Genomic DNA, 22,266 nt, shown 5'->3' with positions numbered 1-22,266 from the left:
ATCAATAAGTCCATAAATAAATACACTGTACACAGTGGCTAAGTAGTTGGCACTTCCAACTAGCAGCACTAGGGTCATCAGTTTGAATCCCAACTATGGCTCTACCTGCCTGGAGTTTCCATGTTCTCCCTGTGCCTGTGTGGGTTTCCTCCCACACTCCAAAAACATGTTGGTAGGTTAATTGGCTCCTGTCTAAATCGGCCCTAGTATATGTATGTATGAATGTGAGTTTGAGACCTTAGACTGTAAGCTCCTGGGGGAGCTACTGTACATGTAAAGTGCTATGTAAATTGTCAGTGCTTAATACGTACCTGTAAGAAATAAATAAATAACATTTAAAAAATACAAATGATAATGGAATTGTAATATCTGGCTTTATTAATATGAGTATTGAAGAAAGAGTCTTGAGTGTAAATAACAAAACTTTTATTTTATTTGCCGTAATTTCAAAAGAAAGCAATTTAATTAATAAAGCATGATAATATTATCAATTGTAACAAAAGTTAGTAAATCTGAGCTTGTTTAGTTTAGAGAGGAGATTAGATGAATTTGCCCTCTAAAAGATTAAAGAGAAATGTAATTGTGCAATTTGATGTCCTATGAATCTTATACAATACATTTAATTTGACTACTCACTGTAGTATGTGATCATTATTTAAACAGTCACTCTATGAATTGTTTTGTGGATTTTATAATTTGATATCATTTTATTTCCTTTACTTTTCCTGTGAATTGCTAATCCATTTTGGTACTCTTCTTGTCTGGTATTTGCCTTTCTAAATTGGATACCTACTTTTCACAGAAAACGGTTACAAAAATGGTAGCATTCATATACAAAACTCTGAACCCCATTCCCCTGCTCTGATTTATGAATAGTACAGTTCCATTGCCTACAAAGTTGCCTAAAGAAAAAATTCTGGTATGACATTTTTTACAAAGTTACGTTGGTCCAGCTTGGGTGAAAGAAGGGACTCTGCTTTGTACTCCTGGATGTAAAGGGGGGGGGGGGACTTACATTTAATGCATTCATATATAAAACTGATTATTTTTCGGCCTACAAATTACAGATGTACTTAAAATATAAGATGTGGCCCTCATGCTGAAAAGCTTGGAGACCCCTGGTCTATATGATGGCATCTCATGGGTTTTGGTTGATTTGCAGTGATTTGTGGTCTGAACAGTTTGTCAACTGTGTCACCAGCTTCTCAAATGAGGTAGCTAGACAACCTATCAAGCGGGAAACATAGGGACTACCACTACATACAGGATCTTCTTCTAAAAATAATAGAAACATGGCTGTTTTACTGAAACATTCGTTTGAATGCTTTCTGAGTCTCTGAATTACAACAAATATGTAGCCCAGGAGAGTCAAGCTAAATTCAAAAGTCCCTTAAAATCCCACAAAAGAGTTTTTTTTATACTTCTTCAATTCAAAAGTTCTTACCCGTACACTTGTTCTAAATCAGAGACTCAAAATAATGAAGTGGTGGGTCAGCATGGCAGCTAACAAGCAGAATTTTAAAAGATGAGGCCAGCAATGGTGGCCCCATTGCTTATCCAATAACTGACTTCCTGTAAAGAAGAACAAGAGGGGAACGGTTCTTTCAAGTGCACTATAATAGGCTGATAGGGAAGACTTGGACTTTTTTCTGTTGGGTGCAAGATGTACTACACAGTGAAACATTTGTGGACTCCTGACCAATAAGAGCTTTCTGGACACCCAATTCCATAATCATGGTACTAATATGTAGGTGGTCCCATCTTTGCTGCTATAACAGCCTCCACTGTTTTGGGAAGGTTTTTCACAAGATTTTGGAGTATTTTTGTAAGGATTTTGGCCCATTCAGCCAAAAAGAACATTTGTAAAATCAGTTACTAACGTTGGATGAGAAGACCTGGCTTCAATTTGGCATTCTAATTTATCCAAAAGGTGTTCATAGGGGGTGAGGTCAGGGCTCTATGTAGGCCACTCCATACCAAATTCATCAAATCATGTCTTGATGGAGCTGGCTTTGTTCGTAGGGACACAGTCATGCTGGACAGATAAAGGACCTTTCCCAAACTGTAGCTCAAGGTTGGAAATGCAAAACAGTACTATTCACTCGAAACATGTGAAGTCAATAATTAGGAAGAGTGTCCACACAGTTTGAGCCTTAGGTAAGTGTGATGGTAAGGAGTCTAGACAGATTTAGTCATAGTGTGCACATGTTCAATGGGTAATTAATAGGTCTTTTTGAAGCTGTGTTTGTAGCATTCATATGAGTATCAAACCTATGATAACATTTTCTATACAGAGGACTCTAAAGCTTTTTCGAGAACTCTTACTGCATCTTCAGCAATATCTTTCAAGAAGCAATAAAGCATTAAATATGTTGTACCAAACGAGATGCCACCTGCTGCAGCTGTGCCAATCACAGGTATATTACTAGCTAAATATTCAATGAACATGAGTGACCCAGCTGCTCCTCTGGTTAATAAGGTGGTGACAAGCTCTTTGTTGATCTCTTTTACCACTATAGGTGACTTGATCACAGACTTCAACTCATTGACATCTTTACCAAATCTGTCGGCCAACTTTTCAAGAGATCCTTGATCCAGGCCAAATGCATCCCGATATTTTTTCATTTCTGTCACCAGGATGCCAACATCGCATGCCACTGACAGTCCTGGAAGAGGGACTGCTGCTACAGCAGCGGAGACACTTGACCACTTCCAGATCTGCTTCTTTATGGCTTCTCTTTTCTTGTCTAGAATTGGGAAGGAAATATTGGGCAAACATAACATGAACACATGTCGCTTTTGACTTGGAAGTTCCTGTTCTAGAGTCTCTTGCATTTGATTGAAGTCATATTTGTTAAGGTCTAGAGAGGAGAGGAGAAACACCTTTGGATCTTGGATCCCTCCATCATGTAGGCATTTAATGCAGTCATCCCGAATCTCATTCATTATTTTTGCTTCATTATAAGACTTTTTCCGACGCATTTGAGAAGCATACATGTCAGAATCTACTTTCGATCGCACAAAGTAAAATTTCTTTCCCATGGACTTAATCTCTTTAGCCAGCTCCATATCATTGTGTCGGAAGCGTTCTGATGACATGATTATAAAAAAGTCATATCGATGAAACTCAACAGCTTTGAGGTAATCGCTTGGATTAAAATTTGGGGTACCAATTCCGGGTAGATCCCAAAATGTCACGTTATTGTACTGTGGATGTGGATAGGCTTTTGGTTCCTTAGTGGTTTCTGTGACTCCTGTTTTAGCAGCACCCTCTTCTTCATCATTATCCATGTTTCGGATGGCATTGACAAAAGTAGACTTTCCCGATCCTGACTCTCCTGTTACTGCAATGTTTAATGGAGCATTTTCAATATCTTTTAGAGACTGATTGATCGTTTCGCCTGCTGCACATAGGTTACCTTCTTCTAAAGCTGCCCTAAATTCCTTTACTTCTTCCTCTGAGATAATATCAAATGATTCCAAAGAATCCATTTCAGAAAATTTCCTAAAAAAAAAATGAAAATAAAAATAATGTTGCATAAGTTCTGTAGCATGACATTTTAAAGAGACCCTGTCATTCTCTAAAAAGGTCATTATGGCACTCCGTTAAAATAGAAGAGTAAGGCCGTGTACAGACGACCAAACAAGTACGATGAAACCGGTCCGTCGGACCGTTTTCACCGTACATGTCTGGCCGGGGATTTCTGTACGATGGCTGTACTAACCATCGTACAGAAATCCGCGCGTAAACAATACGCGGGGCGTGTCCGCGGTGTCGCCGCGACGATGACGCGGCGACGTGGGCGGGCCTGCCAGTTAAATGCTTCCACGCATGCGTTGAAGTCATTCGACGCATGCGAGGGATGGCGGGCGCTCGGACATGTACGGTAGGTCTGTACAGATGACCGAACATGTCCGAGCGGGCAGGATTCCAGCGGACTGTTTTAAAACAAGTCCAGGAATATTTGCCCGCTGGGAAAAGGCCCGGCGGGCAAATGTTTGCTGGAATCCTGCACGCTCGGGCCTACACACGACCGAACATGTCTGCTGAAACTGGCCCGCGGACCAGTTTCAGCAGACATGTTTGGTCGTGTGTATGGGGCCATACAGGTGCCTTGAAAAAGTATTCATACCCCTTGACCATTTTGTCACATTACAACAAAAAAACGTAAATGTATTTTATGTTATAGACCAACAGAAAGTGGCACATAATTGTGAAGTGGAAGGAAAATTATACATTTTCTATTTATTTTTTTTACAAATAAATATATGAAAAGTGTGGCATGCTTTTGTATTCAGCCCCCTTTACTCTCATACCCCTAACTAAAATATAGTGGAATTGCCTTCAGAAGTCACCTTATTGGTAAATAGATGTGTGTAATTTAATCTCAGCATAAATACAGCTGTTCCTTGAAGCCTTCAGAGGTTTGTAAGAGAATCTTAGTGAATAAACCGCATCATGAAGGCACATCACACCAAAAAGGTCAGGGATAGTTGTGGAGAAGTTTAACCTCCCTGGCGGTATGATTCTGTCTGGAATTACGTACCAAAAGCGGTACAATTATTTGCAAGGAAATTTGGCGTTTTATACTGTAGGCCTGTAATTCTTAGGAATAACTCACTTAAATCTGACCAAACAAGAATCTAATAGGCATCCCGGGTATGACATTTTTTTAAAAACAAAATGATAAATTATAATATAATAAATAATTATAAATAATTATAACAAATAATAATATAATTCTAATAAAAATTAGTCAATAATGTAATCAACTCAAAATCACTGAAATTTTCTCAGTTGCAGAATTGTTGCTGTCATTATTTTTTTTTTTTAATGATGAATTTCCCCACAAATCGCTATCGCACAATTCTGCAAGTGATTATAATTTATTATCGCTGTTTTTTAGCTGATCTAAAACCATTTTTGACATAAAGGGACACTTTTGGTTGCTATGGACAATCTACAGTTTGCAGGCAGAAAAAAAGTTTTTTATTATATAAAAGAACATGCACGACACAGGACAGACCACTAGGGACAAGGGGGGTGTGTTTTTTTTTACATACAGTACTGTAATCTATAAGATTACAGTATACTGTATGTAAGGTGTTTGTTTACGTTTTTGAATTCGGCGCCGATCTCCGCTCCCGTGCATCGTAACGTCGCAGGGAACGGAGATCGGCGGCAACAGGAGGACGCTGTGTCAATCGAGCGAGGTCCCGCTCGCTCACACAGCGCAGTGACATCGCTGGATCCAGGACAAGGTAAGCCAGCGCACGCTGCAGGCTCTGCATAGCTTACCCCGAGTGTGACTCGGGGATACCGATCGCAACAGAAAAAATCCAACCCGAGTCACGTTTGGGGTTACCGCCAGGAGGGTTAATGCAGGGTTAGGTTATAGAAAAATGTCCAAAGCTTTGAACATCTCCTGAAGCTCTGCTCAATCCATCATCTGAAAATAGAGTATGGCACAACTGCAAACCTACCAAGACATGGTCGTCCACCTAAACTGACAGGCCAAGCAAGGACAGCATTAATCAGAGAAGCAGCCAAGAGGCCCATGGTAACTCTGGAGGAGCTGCAGAGATCCACGGCTCAGGTGGGAGAATCTGTCCACAGGACAACTATTAGTCGTGCTCTCCACAAATCTGCCCTTTATGGAAGAGTGGCAAGAAGAAAGCCATTGTTTGACAATACATCACCTTCACAGTTGAATACCCTACCTGTCACAGAAATGCGAGGGCTTGCATTTATTGAGAATACATTCAGCATGACAACATATGGGTCACCTCTGCCATTTTAGTTTGGGCCTTACTCAAATGCCCTGTTTGCCCCACCTTATTAATGCAAGAAAATTAATTCTATAAAACTGTTTTTAGAGTAAAAATCTAATTTTAAAGATCGTGGAATTAAAAAAATAGCCTTTGCTAGGATACTGAATGTAATGTTTCTGCTTTTGGGATCCAAAGGAACAGTAAGCCAAGAAATGACAAATATTACTTTTAGCCTGACTTTTAAAGCTTTTTTTTTTTTTCAGTTTTGGATACGAAAATTCACAACCAGAACCCTATACGGGTCTTTATTGCATTTTGTATCACCACTGGGGAGATTCACCCTCGCTGTCTGTCCTGATTTTTTCATTGTGTCACCAAAAACAGAAAGTGATGGCAAAACCATCAGCTGTCATTAGAACATTAGAACAGGAATGTTCCATTTATCCTCACATTTTGCTGTCTCCAGGACAGGAAATAAGAACAAATCTTCTAATGAAATGAACAGCAAAAAATTTAATAGAAATATATTTATTTTCCCATTAATTATGAACACTCAATAGCACCGTATTTATCGGGATATTGCGCGCTCCGGCGTATAGCGCGCACCCCTAAAGTGGACCCGCATTCCTGTAAAAAAAAACATTTTAGTACTTACAGTTTTGGTGTCTTGCGCGGCGTCCATCGGCGGCCTCGTCGGGTCCGGCGTCCGTCTGCGGCTTCGGTGGTGTCCTCCTCGTCGGGTCCGGCGTCCTTCTGCGGCCATCGTGGTGTCCACCCCGCTCGATCCCCGCTTCCCGCGCCGAGTTTGAACCACTGCACCGGCATATACCGAGCGCAGTACACTCAGGTATAGTCGGGCAGGCTCGGCTCCTCTCGCGGTACATCCAGTGGCGCAGTGGTTCAAACTCGGCGCGGGTATCGGCGTATATCGCGCACCCACAATTTTGCCCTGATTTTCAGGGCAAAAAAGTGCGCGGTATACGCCGATAAATACGGTACTTTAAAAAAAAAAATAAGGCAAAGTAGGTAGCACATGGCAACAAAATCAAAGACCAAACCTTTGTCATACACACCAAGAAAGAGAAAGGATGATGGAACGTTTCAGCTTCTACTGGAAAGTATAAAACATATCTAACTAAATGTTTGGATACAAAATAATTTTTTGTATTATCACACAATTCTCATTTAATAAGCATATTTTTTAAATGCAGGCTTGTTAGGTACACATTTATCCCCTGCTAAGAAGGGTTACAATTAATTTACAAGATTTGTGTACCCTTTCTTTGAAACCCACCTTTAACTAGTTGCCGACCAGCCGCCGTCATTCTACGGCGGCAGGTCGGCTCTCCTGGGCGAGAGCCCGTAGCTATACGTTGGCTCTTTTAGTGGCGACGGGCACCGCGCGATCGCCGCCGGGCACCCGTGATTGCTCGTTACAGAGCGGGGAACGGGAGCTGTGTGTGTAAACACACAGCTCCTGGTCCTGTCAGGGGGGGAAATGCTGATCTTCTGTTCATACAATGTATGAACAGAAGATCAGTGAATAATATATAATAAGTTCCGATGCGCTACTGCGCATCGGTGTTTCCCCTAGTGAGGCCACCCCCCCACAGTAAGAACACACCCAGGGAACATACTTAACCCCTTCCCCGCCCCCTAGTGTTAACCCCTTCCCTGCCAGTGGCATTTTTATAGTAATCCAATGCATTTTTATAGCACTGATCGCTATAAAAATGCCAATGGTCCCAAAAATGTGTCAAAAGTGTCTGAAGTGTCCGCCATAATGTCGCAGTACCGGAAAAAAAAAATCGCTGATCACCGCCATTACTAGTAAAAAAAATATATTAATAAAAATACCCCTTATTTTGTAAACGCTATAACTTTTGCCCAAACCAATCAATAAACGCTTATTGCGATTTTTTTTTTACGAAAAATATGTAGAAGAATACGTATCGGCCTAAACTGAGGAAAACAAATGTTTTTTTATATATTTTTGGGGGATATTTATTACAGCAAAAAGTAAAAAATATTCATTTTTTTCAAAATTGTCGCTCTATTTTTGTTTATAGCGCAAAAACTAAAAACCGCAGAGGTGATCAAATACCACCAAAAGAAAGCTCTATTTGTGGGAAATAAAGGACGCCAATTTTGTTTGGGAGCCACGTCGCATGACAGCGCAATTGTCAGTTAAAGCGACGCAGTCCCGAATCACAAAAAGTGCTCTGGTCTTTGGGCAGCAATATGGTCCGGGGGTTAAGTGGTTAAAATACCCCAGAGTTCAGCCAAATTTCTTTATAGGATAACGGTCCATTTATCCTTTAAAGATGAAGTAAACCGTAGGGTTTATTATTTTTTTTGACCTGCAAAATAAAGCCATAATGTACTAGTATGCACCTGCAAACTAAGCCCTCCACCGATGCATTGTCACGCGGGAGCTGCCAGTTATGGCACAGGGCTCTAAAGGATTGCCACGGTGGCCATTCTTTCAGAGCACATGCGCCGATGACGTCATCAGCTGCATATATAGCAATTATTTCCTAAACAGTGCACGTTTAGGAGATATTTATAGTACATATTAGGTAAGCCTTACCTAGAGGTACAATTCATGTATCGAAGTTTACAACCACTTTAACCACTTCCCGCCCAGCCTATAGCAAAATGACGGCCGGGTGGTGGTTCAGTTATCTTGACTGGACGCCATATGAAATTTTTCAGGATAACTGCCAGTGCACGACCGTGGGGGTGTGCAACGCGGTGATCCGTGGTGCGGCGTGTCTGACACACTGCTACACCGATCTAGGTAAAGAACCTCCGACGGAGGCTCTTTACCACATGATCAGCTGTGTCCAATCACGGCTGATCACAGTGTAAACAGGAAAAGCTGTGTATCGGCCGTGAAAGACGCGAGCAGAGGAGAGGCGATCAGAAGCTCTTCTGACTGGGGCCTCCCCCGCGGATGCCCACACTGGATCACCAGGGATGCCACCAGGACCACCAGGGATGGTCACGATGGAGAGATGACTAGGTATGCCACCCAGTGCCCGACATATGCCAATCAGTGCCCACAAATGGTGCCAGTCAGTGCCCATTACTAATGCCTGCCAGATGTCTCCTTATCAGTGATGCCCATCATTGCCATCTATCAGTGTCCATCAGTGCCACCTATTAGTGCCCATCAGTGCCCAGTGCCACCCATAAGTACCCAGTGCCACCTATCAGTGCCGCCTATCAGTGCTGCATACCAGTGCCACCTATCAGTGCCCACCAGTGCCGCCTATCAGTGCCCCCTCATCAGTGCCACCTCATTAGTGGCACTCATATTTGCGGGAACAAAATAATAAAAAAAAGCGACAGCAAAAGCTGAAAATGGGCTTGGGCCGGAAGGGGGTGTAAGTGTCTGGTATTGAAGTGGCTGCTAGTTCTGATTCTAGGGTGGAGGGTGTATTAGCATTCAATGCATTTCATAGGCTATCTTGCTTTCTTCATTAGGAAGCTGTGGAACACATTGATATATATCTTAAAAAGCAAAGACATGTTCCAAAAGGAGCCTCATGAACCCAACTCCTGGAAATTAGGACATGAAAACAGCAAGGGATGAAACACTCCAATGCAAAGGGAGGAACAAGGGCCACAAAGGAGCCCAAACCACCGCTATCAAAGGCTGAAAATCTGAATTATTGATATTATCAAAGACCTCCTCAACAATCCAGTTGCTGCCATATTCAAGAAACATTGCCCATTCTTATGGAATCCTTCTTAGTAGAGCATGTATGGTCAGTGTCGATTGGTTAAAAGGGTACTATGGCCATATACTAAAATTCATTCCAAATCCTGTTCTATTTTATCTCACCCAGTGAATTCCTGAGGTTTCAGGTAGAGTGTCTGAAAGTGGACAGCTTCAACTGAACTCTCTACTTATAAACCCCATAGTGCTCTGGGAATCCAGTGTCAAGGGTACACCCTGTAATAAAATGTTTATTTGTGAAACAAAGTTTGTATATACTGTATAATATTAGTTTAAAACATAAAACAAATACCCCCCAAAAAATTATAGTTTCCATTTAAGAATGTTTATTGTAGGATTTAGATAAAAACTTTTTTGGCATGCAAAATACATTGACAAGATATAGACTTTTATTGTATATATACACATGAACACATGACCCTTCCCTATAATAAAGTGGATACAGTATCTAAAAAAGCTTGCATGCCATCAACTGTTCTATTTTGTGCTTTACCTCTTTTCTCTTTGGGCAACAAAATCCTGACAAACCCTCATCACCACACTATCCTCATTCAAATAACGTTTTGGCTGGAGGTGGGTTTAGGGAAAACCAGTACTTAAAGCGGAACTTCATCCCTATTGGGAAGTTCCCTCCTCCCCATGTGAAAAGCACTGTTTGTGAAGTTCTGTCCCACCCCTTAATGCCCGTCATTTGCCTAGGCATTATGCCTGCTTTGGCTCCAGAGAATGTGCACGTCACCAGGGTGAAAATCCCAAGATTTTAGCTGTCCCGCCTCTGCACTTCCTCCTGGCGTGGTGGCCATCTGTAAGCCCAGGGGCCCCATAGTCTTCTATTGCCCGGGGGCCCCATGAGTTGTCAGTCCGCCCCTGCACGTCACATATCCCAGGAGGTACAGTGCTTTATAGAGAAAGTAGGAGGGGTGGTGGGCTTAGTAGCAAGTCATCACGAGGCTCGGAAGCTAAACCCTCAGGCCCTAGGCCTCAGGATGACGTTGTATAAAAAGATGACAGCACAGGACCAAGTGGAGGCAAAATTCAGACAGGATTCTGCATGACACTGCTGGATCGCTGAGCGGATGAGCATCTGAAATATTCAAAACTCACAACAAGGTATGCAAGGATTTAAAAAAAAAAAAATGGGGGGGGGGGGGGGGGTGGTAGGCTGGAAAGGTATTAACCACTTAAGTCCCGGACCATATGGCTGGCCAAAGACCAGAGCACTTTTTGCGATTCGGCACGGCGTCGGTTTTACTGACAATTGCGCGGTCGTGCGACGTGGCTCCCAAACAAAATTGGCGTCCTTTTTCCCCCACAATTAGAGCTTTCTTTTGGTGGTATTTAATCACCTCTGTGGTTTTTATTTTTTGCGCTATAAACAAAAATAGAGCAACAATTAAAAAAAAAAAAAAGCAATATTTTTGACTTTTTGCTATAATAAATATCCCCAACAAATATATTAAAAAAGGTTTTTTTTTCCCCTCAGTTTAGGCCGATACGTATTCTTCTATATATTTTTCGTAAACAAATAAAAAATAAATCGCTATAAGCGTTTGATTGGTTTGCGCAAAAGTAATAGCACCTACAAAATAGGGGATAGTTTTATGGCATTTTTATTAATATTTTTTTTTTTTACTAGTAATGGTGGCAATCATCGATTTTTATCATGACTGAGCCTTAATGGCGGACACATCAGACACTTTTGACGCCAGTTTGGGACCATTGTCATTGATACAGCGATCAGTGCTATAAAAATGCACTGATTACTGTAAAAATTACACTGGCATTGAAGGGGTTAACCAGTAGGGGGCACTGAAGGGGTTAAGTGTGTCCTAGGGAGTGCTTCTAACTGTAGGGGGGTGGGCTGTGTGTGACACGACATTGATCACCTCTCCGGATTACAGGAAGCTGTGATCAGTGTCCTGTCACTAGGAAGAATGGGGAAATGCTTGTTTATATCAGCATTTCCCTGTTCTTCCTCTCCGTGAGAGGATCGCGGGTATCCCTGTGGACATCGAGTCCATGGGACCCACGGTCACACTCACAGGGCTTGCGGTGTGTGCGGCACGCCCACAATGCCATGTCTTAAAGGGCAATATATATATATATATATATATATATATACGTTAATCTGCCCAGCTGTGCCATTCTGCAGACGTTTATCGGTGTGACACGGTCCTTAAGCGGTTAAGAAGTATTAAAACAGCCATTGTTGAGCTCTCTTCTTTGGAAAATACTGATTACCTGGCTGCCATTCTGGTTTTCAGTGCTTTCTGAGTGACTAACCCAGAACAAGAATGCAGGCTAAGGACCTCTGACCTAACTAAGATTTTCCTGACCTTCATGCTTGTTATGCGTCAACAACCTGGTGGTTAGCATTTTTAGAAAGAAGTCAGCAATGGTAGCAACAGCATTTCTTTCAGTGGGGGTTTCCATTACAGCAACCCTGCACCACCTGGTCTCTTTTAAAGAACATCCACCCTGTAAAAGAAAATGCTATAAACCCACCTTTCTAGGTAACCTGTGCCTTCAAACTCTGCTGCTTTGCTGATCCTAATCCACTCCACGTAGAACACACTTCTGGGCGTGTCAAAAACTTGCTCTGCATTCCGTGGTTCCTCAAACTGGCTCATGTATCCTGTAATGATGTAGAGCAGGGGTGCCCAACCAGTGGCCCGGGGGTCACATGTGGCCCGCGGAGCCCTCTGATGTGGCCCGCGAACTTCTGTTCTGGGATGGCTGGTTGGCAAGCCCAGATTGCAGGTTGCCGACCTGCCAGCTCAGAGCATCAGTGTTGTGAATGAAGCCGGCAGTAGAGGAAGCAAGTGGCTTTTCAGAAAGTGCACCACACCTGCAGGATATGATAGACGTCTATGGCAAAATGCAGCTAACTGGTGGGAAAACCACAGGAACACTGCGCTGCACCCACGGTGTGGGTAGACCGCAGACATTCAGGGTAAAAGCAGCCTTAGGCCCCTTTCACACGAACGGTCCAACCCAATCGGACCCTCTATTCACCTCTATGGAGTGGAAGATGTAAGACTTTTTGTCCATTTACACCCTGCCTACCTTGAATCCGATTTGCTAAAACAAACAGAAGTGGATCCGTCCCCTTCCATCTGATTGGATCAGAGGGCCCATAAAGTAGATTGGGCTGTGCCTGTGTCTGCTTTGCATATGCAGAGTGGACACAGACCTGTCATCTGCCCACTCCGCTCATTGTGGCCCGCGACTGGTTACTAAGTCGCTTAAGTGGCCCTCGGCCTTCAAAAGGTTGGGCACCCCTGATGTAGAGCCTGCAAGAGGACAAACAGTGTGTGGTGGGAAGGGCCAATATTCACACATCTGGAAGTGTGGAAAACCTGCAGTGTAAAGGGAGCAGAAAAGTGCCTGAGTTTGAAGACACAGACCACAGGAAAGGTAAGTATATAGCCTCTTCAATTACAGCATAGGCTTCCTTACCAAACGATCCTGTGGTGACAGTCATTTTTATCAGGAGCCGCAGTACAATTGTGGTCTACATAAAAGGGGCCAAAATGATCAACGGTGAGGTGCCAACTTTTCATGAACTTGATGACCTGCCACTCTAGGTGAATGCTCATGAAGCAATGAGCCACCTTCTCCATCTGTGACCCAAATCGTCTCACACACGGGGGGGGGGGGGGGGGGGGGGGAGAAAAAGCAAGGGCTTATAGAATGACAGAAACACGTCACTAAATAATGGAGGTAAAAACAATTTATTCTTGAATATAAAAAATGGTAGATAACTGTGGTTAGACACAAAATGTTCTCATTTGAGGTTTAGTTGGTCACAATAGACCAGCCAAATATATGCACATACATGTGGGACATATGCAACATAAAACATTTAACCTTAAACTCAAAAACGTCTGGACACCAGGTATATTGGGACAGGTTGGACCATGCCGAATAATCAGCAATTGCTGTTTGTGGGACAACCATGTACAGTACCAACCCCCTGGAGGCTCGAGCCATGGGGAAAGAAGGGAGAGGGGGGCCGGAGAAACCAAGTCAAACAATGATCCTGTGGATAGACTGTGGTTTAATCAATACCAATGGGACCAATGGTCCATCAGGGAAACACCCAATAAAGTCTGTAGCGACAGTTTCTCAAACGTGCCAGTTGTAAAAATGTATCCTTGCACGACAAACCCCGGTATAAAGTTAGTCTGTCAACAAGGTTAATAAGCTCTTTGTAGGAGTATATGAACAGTACAGGTAGTGTCACATCAGTCATACGTTACCACTCCTGTTAGATACTCAGACCAGAGATGTATGGCCTATCCTCTTCAAATAGCGTAACTCAGAGTTTCCCGTATAGCCTTGTGCTGAAGGGTACATACGGGTGTCACCTGGTGGATTGATGCATAAGATGCCTTGTAGCCACCGCTTCTCCCTTTATAGGGGCTTGTGCAGGTCTACAAATATGCCGGGCCCTCACTCCTTCCTCTGTGCCCATCAAGTGGAGGACTTCCCCATCTATTTTCTCAAAAAGGTTTGCCGAAACACAGCATGGGGATGCCGTCGTAGTGTGGCGTTCGGGCAGAAAGTGACGTCAACGCATTTCACAATGCTATTGCATAGCTTTGTCTGGACGTTTTTAGAGCGGCGTACGAGGGTACTTTTAACATTGTCGGTCCTCTTAAGTGCCCGCCCCTTCTAAAAGAACATTCTTAAATGAGACTTATATTGTAGTGACGATTTTTAGGAATTTGTGTCTCTTGTTGAGCTAAAGCATTCACAGAAATATTGTTAATCAATTTTTAATATTCAAGAATAAAGGCCCAGATTCTCAAGGAAGATACAACGGCGTATCTTTGAGTTGAGACGTCGTATCTATGCGCCTGATTCTTATGCCTAGTACACACGAGAGGATCGAGGACCCTCCGGACCGTTTCCGCGGATAAATCCTCTGGCGGATTTTGATCTCATGGTTGTACTAACATGAGATCAAAATCCCCACGGAATTTCCTCCGCAGTGACGTGTTGCACCGTCGCCGCGATGATGACGCGGCGACCGATGCGCGACGCTTGTAATATAAGGACTTCCACGCATGCGTCGAATCATTACTACGCATGCGAGGGATGGATTCGGATGGAATTGATCCGGTTGAGTCTGTACAGACATCGGATCAAATCGCTGGACTGGATTCCAGCGGATCGTTTCTTAGCATGTCAAGGAAATTTTGATCCGCTGGAAATCCATCGGCCCGAAAAATATCCGGGGGCCTTAGAATCAGTTACGCATAGATTTGTATTAGATCCGACCGGCGTTAAGTTCTCTTACGCCGTTGGATCTTAAATGCATATTTACCACTGGCCGCTAGGGGCGTGTACGCTGATTTACGCCTAGAAATATGTAAATCAGCTAGATATGCGAATTCACGAACGTACGCCCGGCCGACGCAGTACAGATACGCCGTTTACGTTAGGCTTTTCCCGGCCGGTAAGTTACCCCTGCTATATGTGGCGTACATGCGGCGTACCAATGTTAAATATGGACGTCGTTCCACGTCAAATTTTTTACATTTTACATCGTTTGCGTAATTTGTCGGTGAATAGGGGTGGACGTAATTTACGTTCACGTCGAAACCAATACGTCCTTGCGGCATACTTTGGAGCAATGCACACTGGGATATGTCCACGGATGGCACATGCGCCGTTCATTAAAAACGTCAATCACGTCAGGTCACATAACATTTACATAAAACACGCCCCCCTGTTCCACATTTGAATTAGGCGGGCTTTCGCCGGCCTATTTACGCTACGCCGCCGCAACTTACGGAGCAAATGCTTTGAGAATACTGCACTTGCCCGTCTAAGTTGCGGAGCCGTAACGTAAATAGGATATGTTACCGCCCGCTCAAAGATGCGCCGATCTACGCTTGGGACAATTTGTATCTATATGCTTCTGAGGGCTGGATGACAGATTTAAATATGTACACACAAAACATGTTTTTTTTAAAGCCTCTTTTCCATACCTTTTTAGCTCCATTTGTGACCCGTGAAGAGGCAAAGGCTACATAAGCAATGTACTTGATTCCTGCTCATCTATTTTTTATTTTTTTAATGAACACTCATTATTATAATATTTTTTTACATTGCCACATATTTTCAGCCTACATCACAAATATAAATGTGTTGGATATGCAGGCATGTTATCTTTCTTGTCTTGCAAGTTCTTTTTCTAGTGTCTTCTTAAAAAGACGGAAGTCATACTTTTCTACCTCTAAGCATGACAGAAGAAATACACTTGGTAGTCTCATTCCACAGTCCATAAGATTTTTCATACAGTTATCTCGAATATCTGTCAAAATTCTTTCTTCATTGTAGGTCTTCCTTCTACGAAGTTTGCTGGCCTTCAAGTCACAGTCAATTTTGTTTCTTACAAAGAAGAATTTCCTCCCCATTGACCAGAGCTTTTTGGCCAATTCCATCTCATTATGCCTAACTCTTTCTGATGCTATGATGATGAAAAAGTTGTATTGATGGACATTAACAGTTTTTAGGTAGCTATCCGAGTCAAAACTAGGGGTCCCTGAGCCAGGATGGTCCCAAAACAAGACATTATTATACTGGGGATGGGGGTAAGCTGTTGGATATTGTGTGGTTTCTACCACTCCAGTTTTAGCAGCACCTTCAGTTTCATCATCATCAAGACCCCGGATGACGTTGACAAAAGTGGACTTTCCAGATCCAGATTCTCCTATTACAGCAATGTTCACTAGAGGATTTTCAGTGCTCTTCTCTGGTTGAGTGGTCCTCTCAGCTGTGTCACACAATGTAGTTTCCTGCAATGCATTTATGATCTCTCGCAACTCAGTTTCAGACACAGTACCCCCTCTTGATGTAGCATCACTTTCTTGTAGAGCTTGTGAAATCTCCCGTATTTCCTCATCAGAAAATGTATTCAATTTGCAACCGGCCTGCATTCTTACAGTTGAACCAGACTCCTGGGGAAAAGGAATATCAACCAGTTCAACCATAGACAGTATGGGCACATTAATAGTTATAAGCACAGAAAAATGAACTTTGGTTGGTATTTTTGTTGATATTCGTACATCATTCTCCATCTTACACAACAAATCTTTTTGAGTCAGTTATAAAAGTAAATGGTGGATGAGTAGTTCCATCTCTGCTAAGACCTCTATCCTATGAATATTTATCAGTTTGGGAAGACTCATTTTTTTTATTCCCTCTATGGCCTTACAACATTTGGTGATCAGATTTGGTGGGAATTAGGCACGTGCATTTGTTTTCGTCCGAATTTTGAGGATTTTCACGTTCCTTTAAACAAATGTAGCGGCCTGCTACTTTCTAGCCGGCGCTGCTTTAAATTTAGAGGGTAGTCTGAGAGTTAGTTAACTCAGACTGCATTATTTTTCACTAAATTTTGGCCTCTGTTCCAGCCATGACTGTACTGTGAGTGACCACTATTGTTGTCTGGGGTGCTGTTACCACCCCAGGCGGAGGGTGGCAGCAGTCAGGTCAAGGTGTTTTGGGTTTTCCCCTTCGGCAGCCAATGCTGGGGAGGAGCACTTAAGGGACAGACGTCATTAGTCAGGGGTCGTCGTAGATTCTGGGCTGTCGTCCCACCACCCCCGTGTGTGGCCCTCCTGGCCGGGGGTGCGTGTTCAAGTGTTCCTGGCCCTGGGACCACGTTGGTCCAGGGTTGTGATCTACTAAGTAGGCCAAGTAGTCAGATTGGGTCTACGCTTGCAGAGTGGTCCTGTGCTGTCTGTCCTAAGGGAGGAAGGCACTCAATGAAGAACCTGTCTTGGAGAGCACCAAGCAAGAGGCTGGTATCTCAGGAGAGGCCTTGAACTTCTTTGAAGGATGCACCATTACTGAAGGGCTGAATGATGGTCACCTGTCAGTTCTAAGTTCACAAGAAGTTATTCGGGAGAGATCCGGGTGCTTAATCCTGTGCTGAGAGGATTTTGGACCGATTATACCTCCATCTTTGGGAAGGTCTGTGGCAGAGACTTTACCAAGTTTCCGTTTGACATCCTGGCTGCTAGGCTAGTGAGAGAGGCCTATCCAGGTGCACAGTACCCACTCTGGCTAGAGTGGCGACGAAAGCTACGTTGCTGGAAGCAGGAGTGTTTCCAAACAGAAGTTATACACCTGAACCTATTACCTACTATCCTTCCACCTCTTCAACTACTTATTTTATTCTTTTACCAAGTTCGGCAAATAAAGCAAAGAAAAAGAAGTCTAAATTGTGGACATTGAACTTTTTCTCAGCTCTCATCTGATACCCTAGACTGCGAGGAAAATTAGGTAACATGCCGCCCAAAACAAACCAGCAGCTCCTTTGGGGGGTAGTGCTACACAAACAATCACGAACGTGCAGAATCCAAAATATCTGACAAAAAAAATGCTTTATTTTCGCTTTGTTGCGACAACAGTTCGATATAGATAGAAGATTCGACATGATGATGACAATAGCAATCTGTGTCTATCGAATCTGCGGTTGAATGTGCCTAACCCAACTCTATTAGTCCAAGATTATTCGACATAGAGAGGAAAGATTTGACATGAAGATTCGACAAAGCAGTTGCAGTGAGCGGGCATTTATGGTCAACTGCTCCGTCCCATAGGCTATAGAAGAATTCTAATGTTGATTGACTAGTAATAATAATTAATAAATATAATTATTACTAGTCATACAACATTAGAATTCTACTATAGCTTGTGGGTGGAGCATTCAACCGAAAATGTACGATTACCGCATTGTAAAGTTTAGCTGCATCGTCAAATCTTCTTAGAACATTCGACAGACACCATAAGCCTTCAACTGACAGATTCGACCTTCATTCAGATTTTCACAAGAATGCATTTGTTAATGAAACAAATAAATAAAAATTAATTTAGGGAATAACTAAATCAAATTTTTTTTGGACGAAAACAAAATTCCGAAAACAAAATATTTCAGTGTACACATGTCTAGTGGGAATTCATAGGTCAAGTGTTGGGTTTGGGGAAAATATGAATAGGTCTTTAAAAAAGGAGATATGAATGATAGAGTACCCTGGGATTTGGAACTTGATGGGTTCCACAGGTTATATGTCACCAGATAAGAAAAGACACCTAGAACAGCTGCCATCAACAGTTTAAACCAACCGAAATTTCACTTTTAGGACAACACTATTTTATAAAATCAGGTAGTGCTGGTTGTGGTAAGCGTTCTACTGAATTGGACCATGTAAAATGAAATCTGACATGTTGACGTGTATGACTAAAGGTGTGACAAGGACTTTGACTTAAGCATTTGGCTATAAAAAGTGCCTTTCCCATCTCAGAAAGGTCTGAGGTACAAAGTGGTTAGTTTTATATTCTAAATATATCACTAGTTGATGTATCATTTACCAGCCACATTACTATGTGAAGGTGAATTTAATAAATATGTTTTAACTGGCATATAAAAAGTACTTTTTTGAGTTTTATGAGTTAAACTGAACAATCGCTGGTTTATGAGCTTCTTTGCATACTTATATTTCACAGGTGGCTGTCATACTGTGTGGATTTAACAATAAACCATGCCCTAGACCTACAGATAAAGAACCCTCATGCCGCGTACACACGACCGTTTTTCGGGATGTAAAAAATTACATTTTTTTTAATGTCACTAAAAATGATCGTGTGTAGGCTCCAGAGCATTTTTCACGACGTATAAAATGGCCATTAAAAATTTAGAACATGCTCTAAATTTTCACGTAGTTTTTAACGACGTAAAAAATGGTCGTGTGTGGGCTTTAACGACGTGAAAAAACCGTGCATGCTCAGAAGCAATTTATGAGACGGGAGCGCTCGTTCTGGTAAAAGCGTTCGTAAAGGAGATAGCACATTCATCACGCTGTAACAGACTGAAAATCGCGAATCGTCTTTTACTAACACAAAATCAGCAAAAGCAGCCACAAGGGTGGCGGCATCCGAATGGAACTTCCCCTTTATAGTGCCGTCGTATGTGTTGTACGTCACCGCGCTTTGCTAGAGCATTTTTTTTCACGATCGTGTGTAGGTTTAACAATAATCGGGTTGAAATTTTTTTTTTTTCCATTAAAAATGGTCGTGTGTATGCGGCATCAGACTATGACAGCTGTGAGTCTTTTGGTTTTCCCAGTGAAAGTGGGCTCTGTGATAAAGAGAGAGTGAGTGAATCCCCCTTATTAGAACACAGACAGCAATACTATTCTGACAAAGGTTCTAATCTTTCATTACTCTATCCAAAACAAAAATAAAAAAATATAAAGCCCAACTTTTCCCTTACTTTAGAGAGATTTCCGCCTACTTCCTTGTCTTTCTACAGGACAAAAAGTGAAGAGAAATCTCTCCAATGGACTGTCAGTAAAGAGGACCTTCCATTTTCATGGAAGGTCTGCTTTAAGAAAAGCCTGGAGAAGGTGAAAAGGTGAGCTTCAACAATTGGATATGCAAATATAAATATTCATATAAAATGTTGTGTATCAACTTGACTTTTTAGGCCTCATGCACGCTGGATATTTTTAACACTGCTGTTTGGGACATCCTATCATTTTTTCTTCTGCCTCCAAACCCCCCTGCATATTAGCCTATGTGTTCATGCACACATAGGTGTTTAGAGGTGTTTAGAGCAGGGTTCGATAAACCCCGGGCGCCAGGTCGCAAATGCGACTAGAATTAGCGACCTGTTCCTCTGGACCTAGGAGAATATTCGCGGTCTGCAAGTAAGATACCGGAGTCCTCCCCATTCCTCTATCCCTCTGTTGGAAAGTTTGTTCAATAAAACCCTTGAAAGAGACTTTGTGTTGGTTCAGACCTTTCTTCCAGAAAACTCCTCAAGGAGAACCCCCTAGACGAACGCAAGGAACAGTAAGGTGGCGCCGAGCCCAAATCTAAACCAGCAGCTCCTTCGGGGGTGGTGCTACATCATATTAACTGCTTGCCGATCAGCCGCCGCAGTTATACGGCGGCAGGTCAACTCTGCTGGGCGAGATCATGTAGATCTACATCATCTCACCGTTCAGCCAATAGGGGCGTGCACCATTCAGCCCCCCGCTCGCCCCTGATGCCGACGCGCGTGCCCGGCGGGCACGATCACCGCCGGGCACCCGCGATCGCTCGTTACAGAGCGAGAACCGGGAGCTGTGTGTGTAAACACACAGCTCCCATTCCTGTCAGGGGGAGAAATGCCTGATCATACAATGTAAGAACAGCGATCAGTCATTTCCCCAAGTCAGTCCCACCCCACCTTCAGTTAGAACACACCCAGGGAACATACTTAACCCCTTCCTCGCCCCCTAGTGTTAACCCCTTCCCTGCCAGTGGCATTTTTATAGTAATCAATGCATTTTTATAGCACTGGTCGCTATAAAAATGCCAATGGTCCCAAAAATGTGTCAAAAGTGTCCACCATAATGTCGGGGTACCGATAAAAAATCGCTGATCGCCGCCATTACTAGTAAAAAAAAAATATTAATAAAAATGCCATAAAACTATCCCCTATTTTGTAAACGCTATAACTTTTGCGCAAACCAATCAATAAACGCTTATTGCGATTTTTTTTTTAATGAAAAATATGTAGAAGAATATGTATCGGCCTAAACTGAGGAAAAATTTTTTTTTTATATATAGTTTTGGGGGATAATTATTATAGCAAAAAGTAAAAAAATATAATTTTTTTTCAAAATTGTCGCTCTATTTTTGTTTATAGCGCAAAAAATAAAAACCGCAGAGGTAATCAAATACCACAAAAAAAAAAGCTCGATTTGTGGGGGAAAAAAAAAGAACGCCAATTTTGTTTGGGAGCCACGTCGCACGACCACGCAATTGTCAGTTAAAGCGACGCAGTGCCGAATCGCAAAAAGTGGCCTGGTCTTTGGGCTTAAGTGGTTAGGCACTTCTTTGTAAATATGCTGCCTGCTGGATGCGACCCATTCCACAGAACGGAGATGGACTGCACACACCCTGCAGTCGCATGCATTTGCCCGCGGTTGCTATGCGTCGGTGTGGCTTTTAGGGGGTTAAAACAGGCGGTGAGCAAGCGTCACAACACGGATGTTTAGATGCAAGCTTTAAAATGTTGTTCCTCCGAGAACGATTTTCCTTTGTGCTCCTTTCATTTTCCTATTCCTCTTTTTTTCACGTAGTTCAAAAACGATCGCTGCAGGGCCAGCTTAAAATAGCAAATGCATGTGTGTAATTAGAAGGAAGTCTATTCCACCTACTGAGAAAAATGTAACTGCTTCTATATCGATACATTCCTATATAAAATTGTTACCTTTCGGATGTCATATCTTCTTCTCGAGGTTCTATGGACGTCTTTGCCGCTCCGATCGTTCTTTTCTGCTGTATATACGTATATAGATAGGTTTCTATTCTGATGAAAGGAAACTGAAAGTAAAACTGGATCTGTGCATTCTTTCCATGAGGCCAGCCTGGGAAATTCTTCTGTGAACTGGGCGTGCTCCAACGCTATTAACTCTTTCAGTGTCTCCTGTCTGCTTTAACTAAAACAGATCTCCATTGTTTGTGTTCAACGACAGGAGTGATACTAAAATATACTATTTGTTAAAATTCCTAAAATACAACGCCTGCTATCTCAGTTCTGCTTCCCTGACCCCCAACCTTCCCTGGAGGTCTTCGTATGAAAAGAGTTACAGCAATATTAATCCCAAAATCAAAAATGTCATATATTGCGGCTTACCAACCCTTAGAGCAGGGGTGGCAAACTCAAATTCATCGGGGGC

General features: G+C 42.6%; 1 protein-coding gene across 1 annotated transcript; it reads right to left on the bottom strand.

Annotated features, from left to right (window-relative positions):
- Positions 1–409: 409 nt before the first annotated feature.
- LOC120916436 (interferon-inducible GTPase 5-like) lies at positions 410–21,957 on the bottom strand. The gene is made up of 2 exons (XM_040327404.1): positions 21,798–21,957; positions 410–3,505 (listed from the first exon to the last, which is right to left on the bottom strand). Exons 1-2 carry the CDS (start codon positions 21,809–21,811, stop codon positions 2,287–2,289), a joined length of 1,233 nt encoding a protein of 410 aa, XP_040183338.1. The 5' UTR covers positions 21,812–21,957; the 3' UTR covers positions 410–2,286.
- Between the last annotated feature and the right edge of the window lie 309 nt (positions 21,958–22,266).

This window comes from Rana temporaria, chromosome 10, assembly GCF_905171775.1.
Source record: "Rana temporaria chromosome 10, aRanTem1.1, whole genome shotgun sequence".
NCBI lineage: Eukaryota > Metazoa > Chordata > Amphibia > Anura > Ranidae > Rana > Rana temporaria.
The sequence above is the reverse complement of the archived record's forward strand: the minus strand, read 5'-3'. Positions and strand labels throughout refer to the sequence as shown.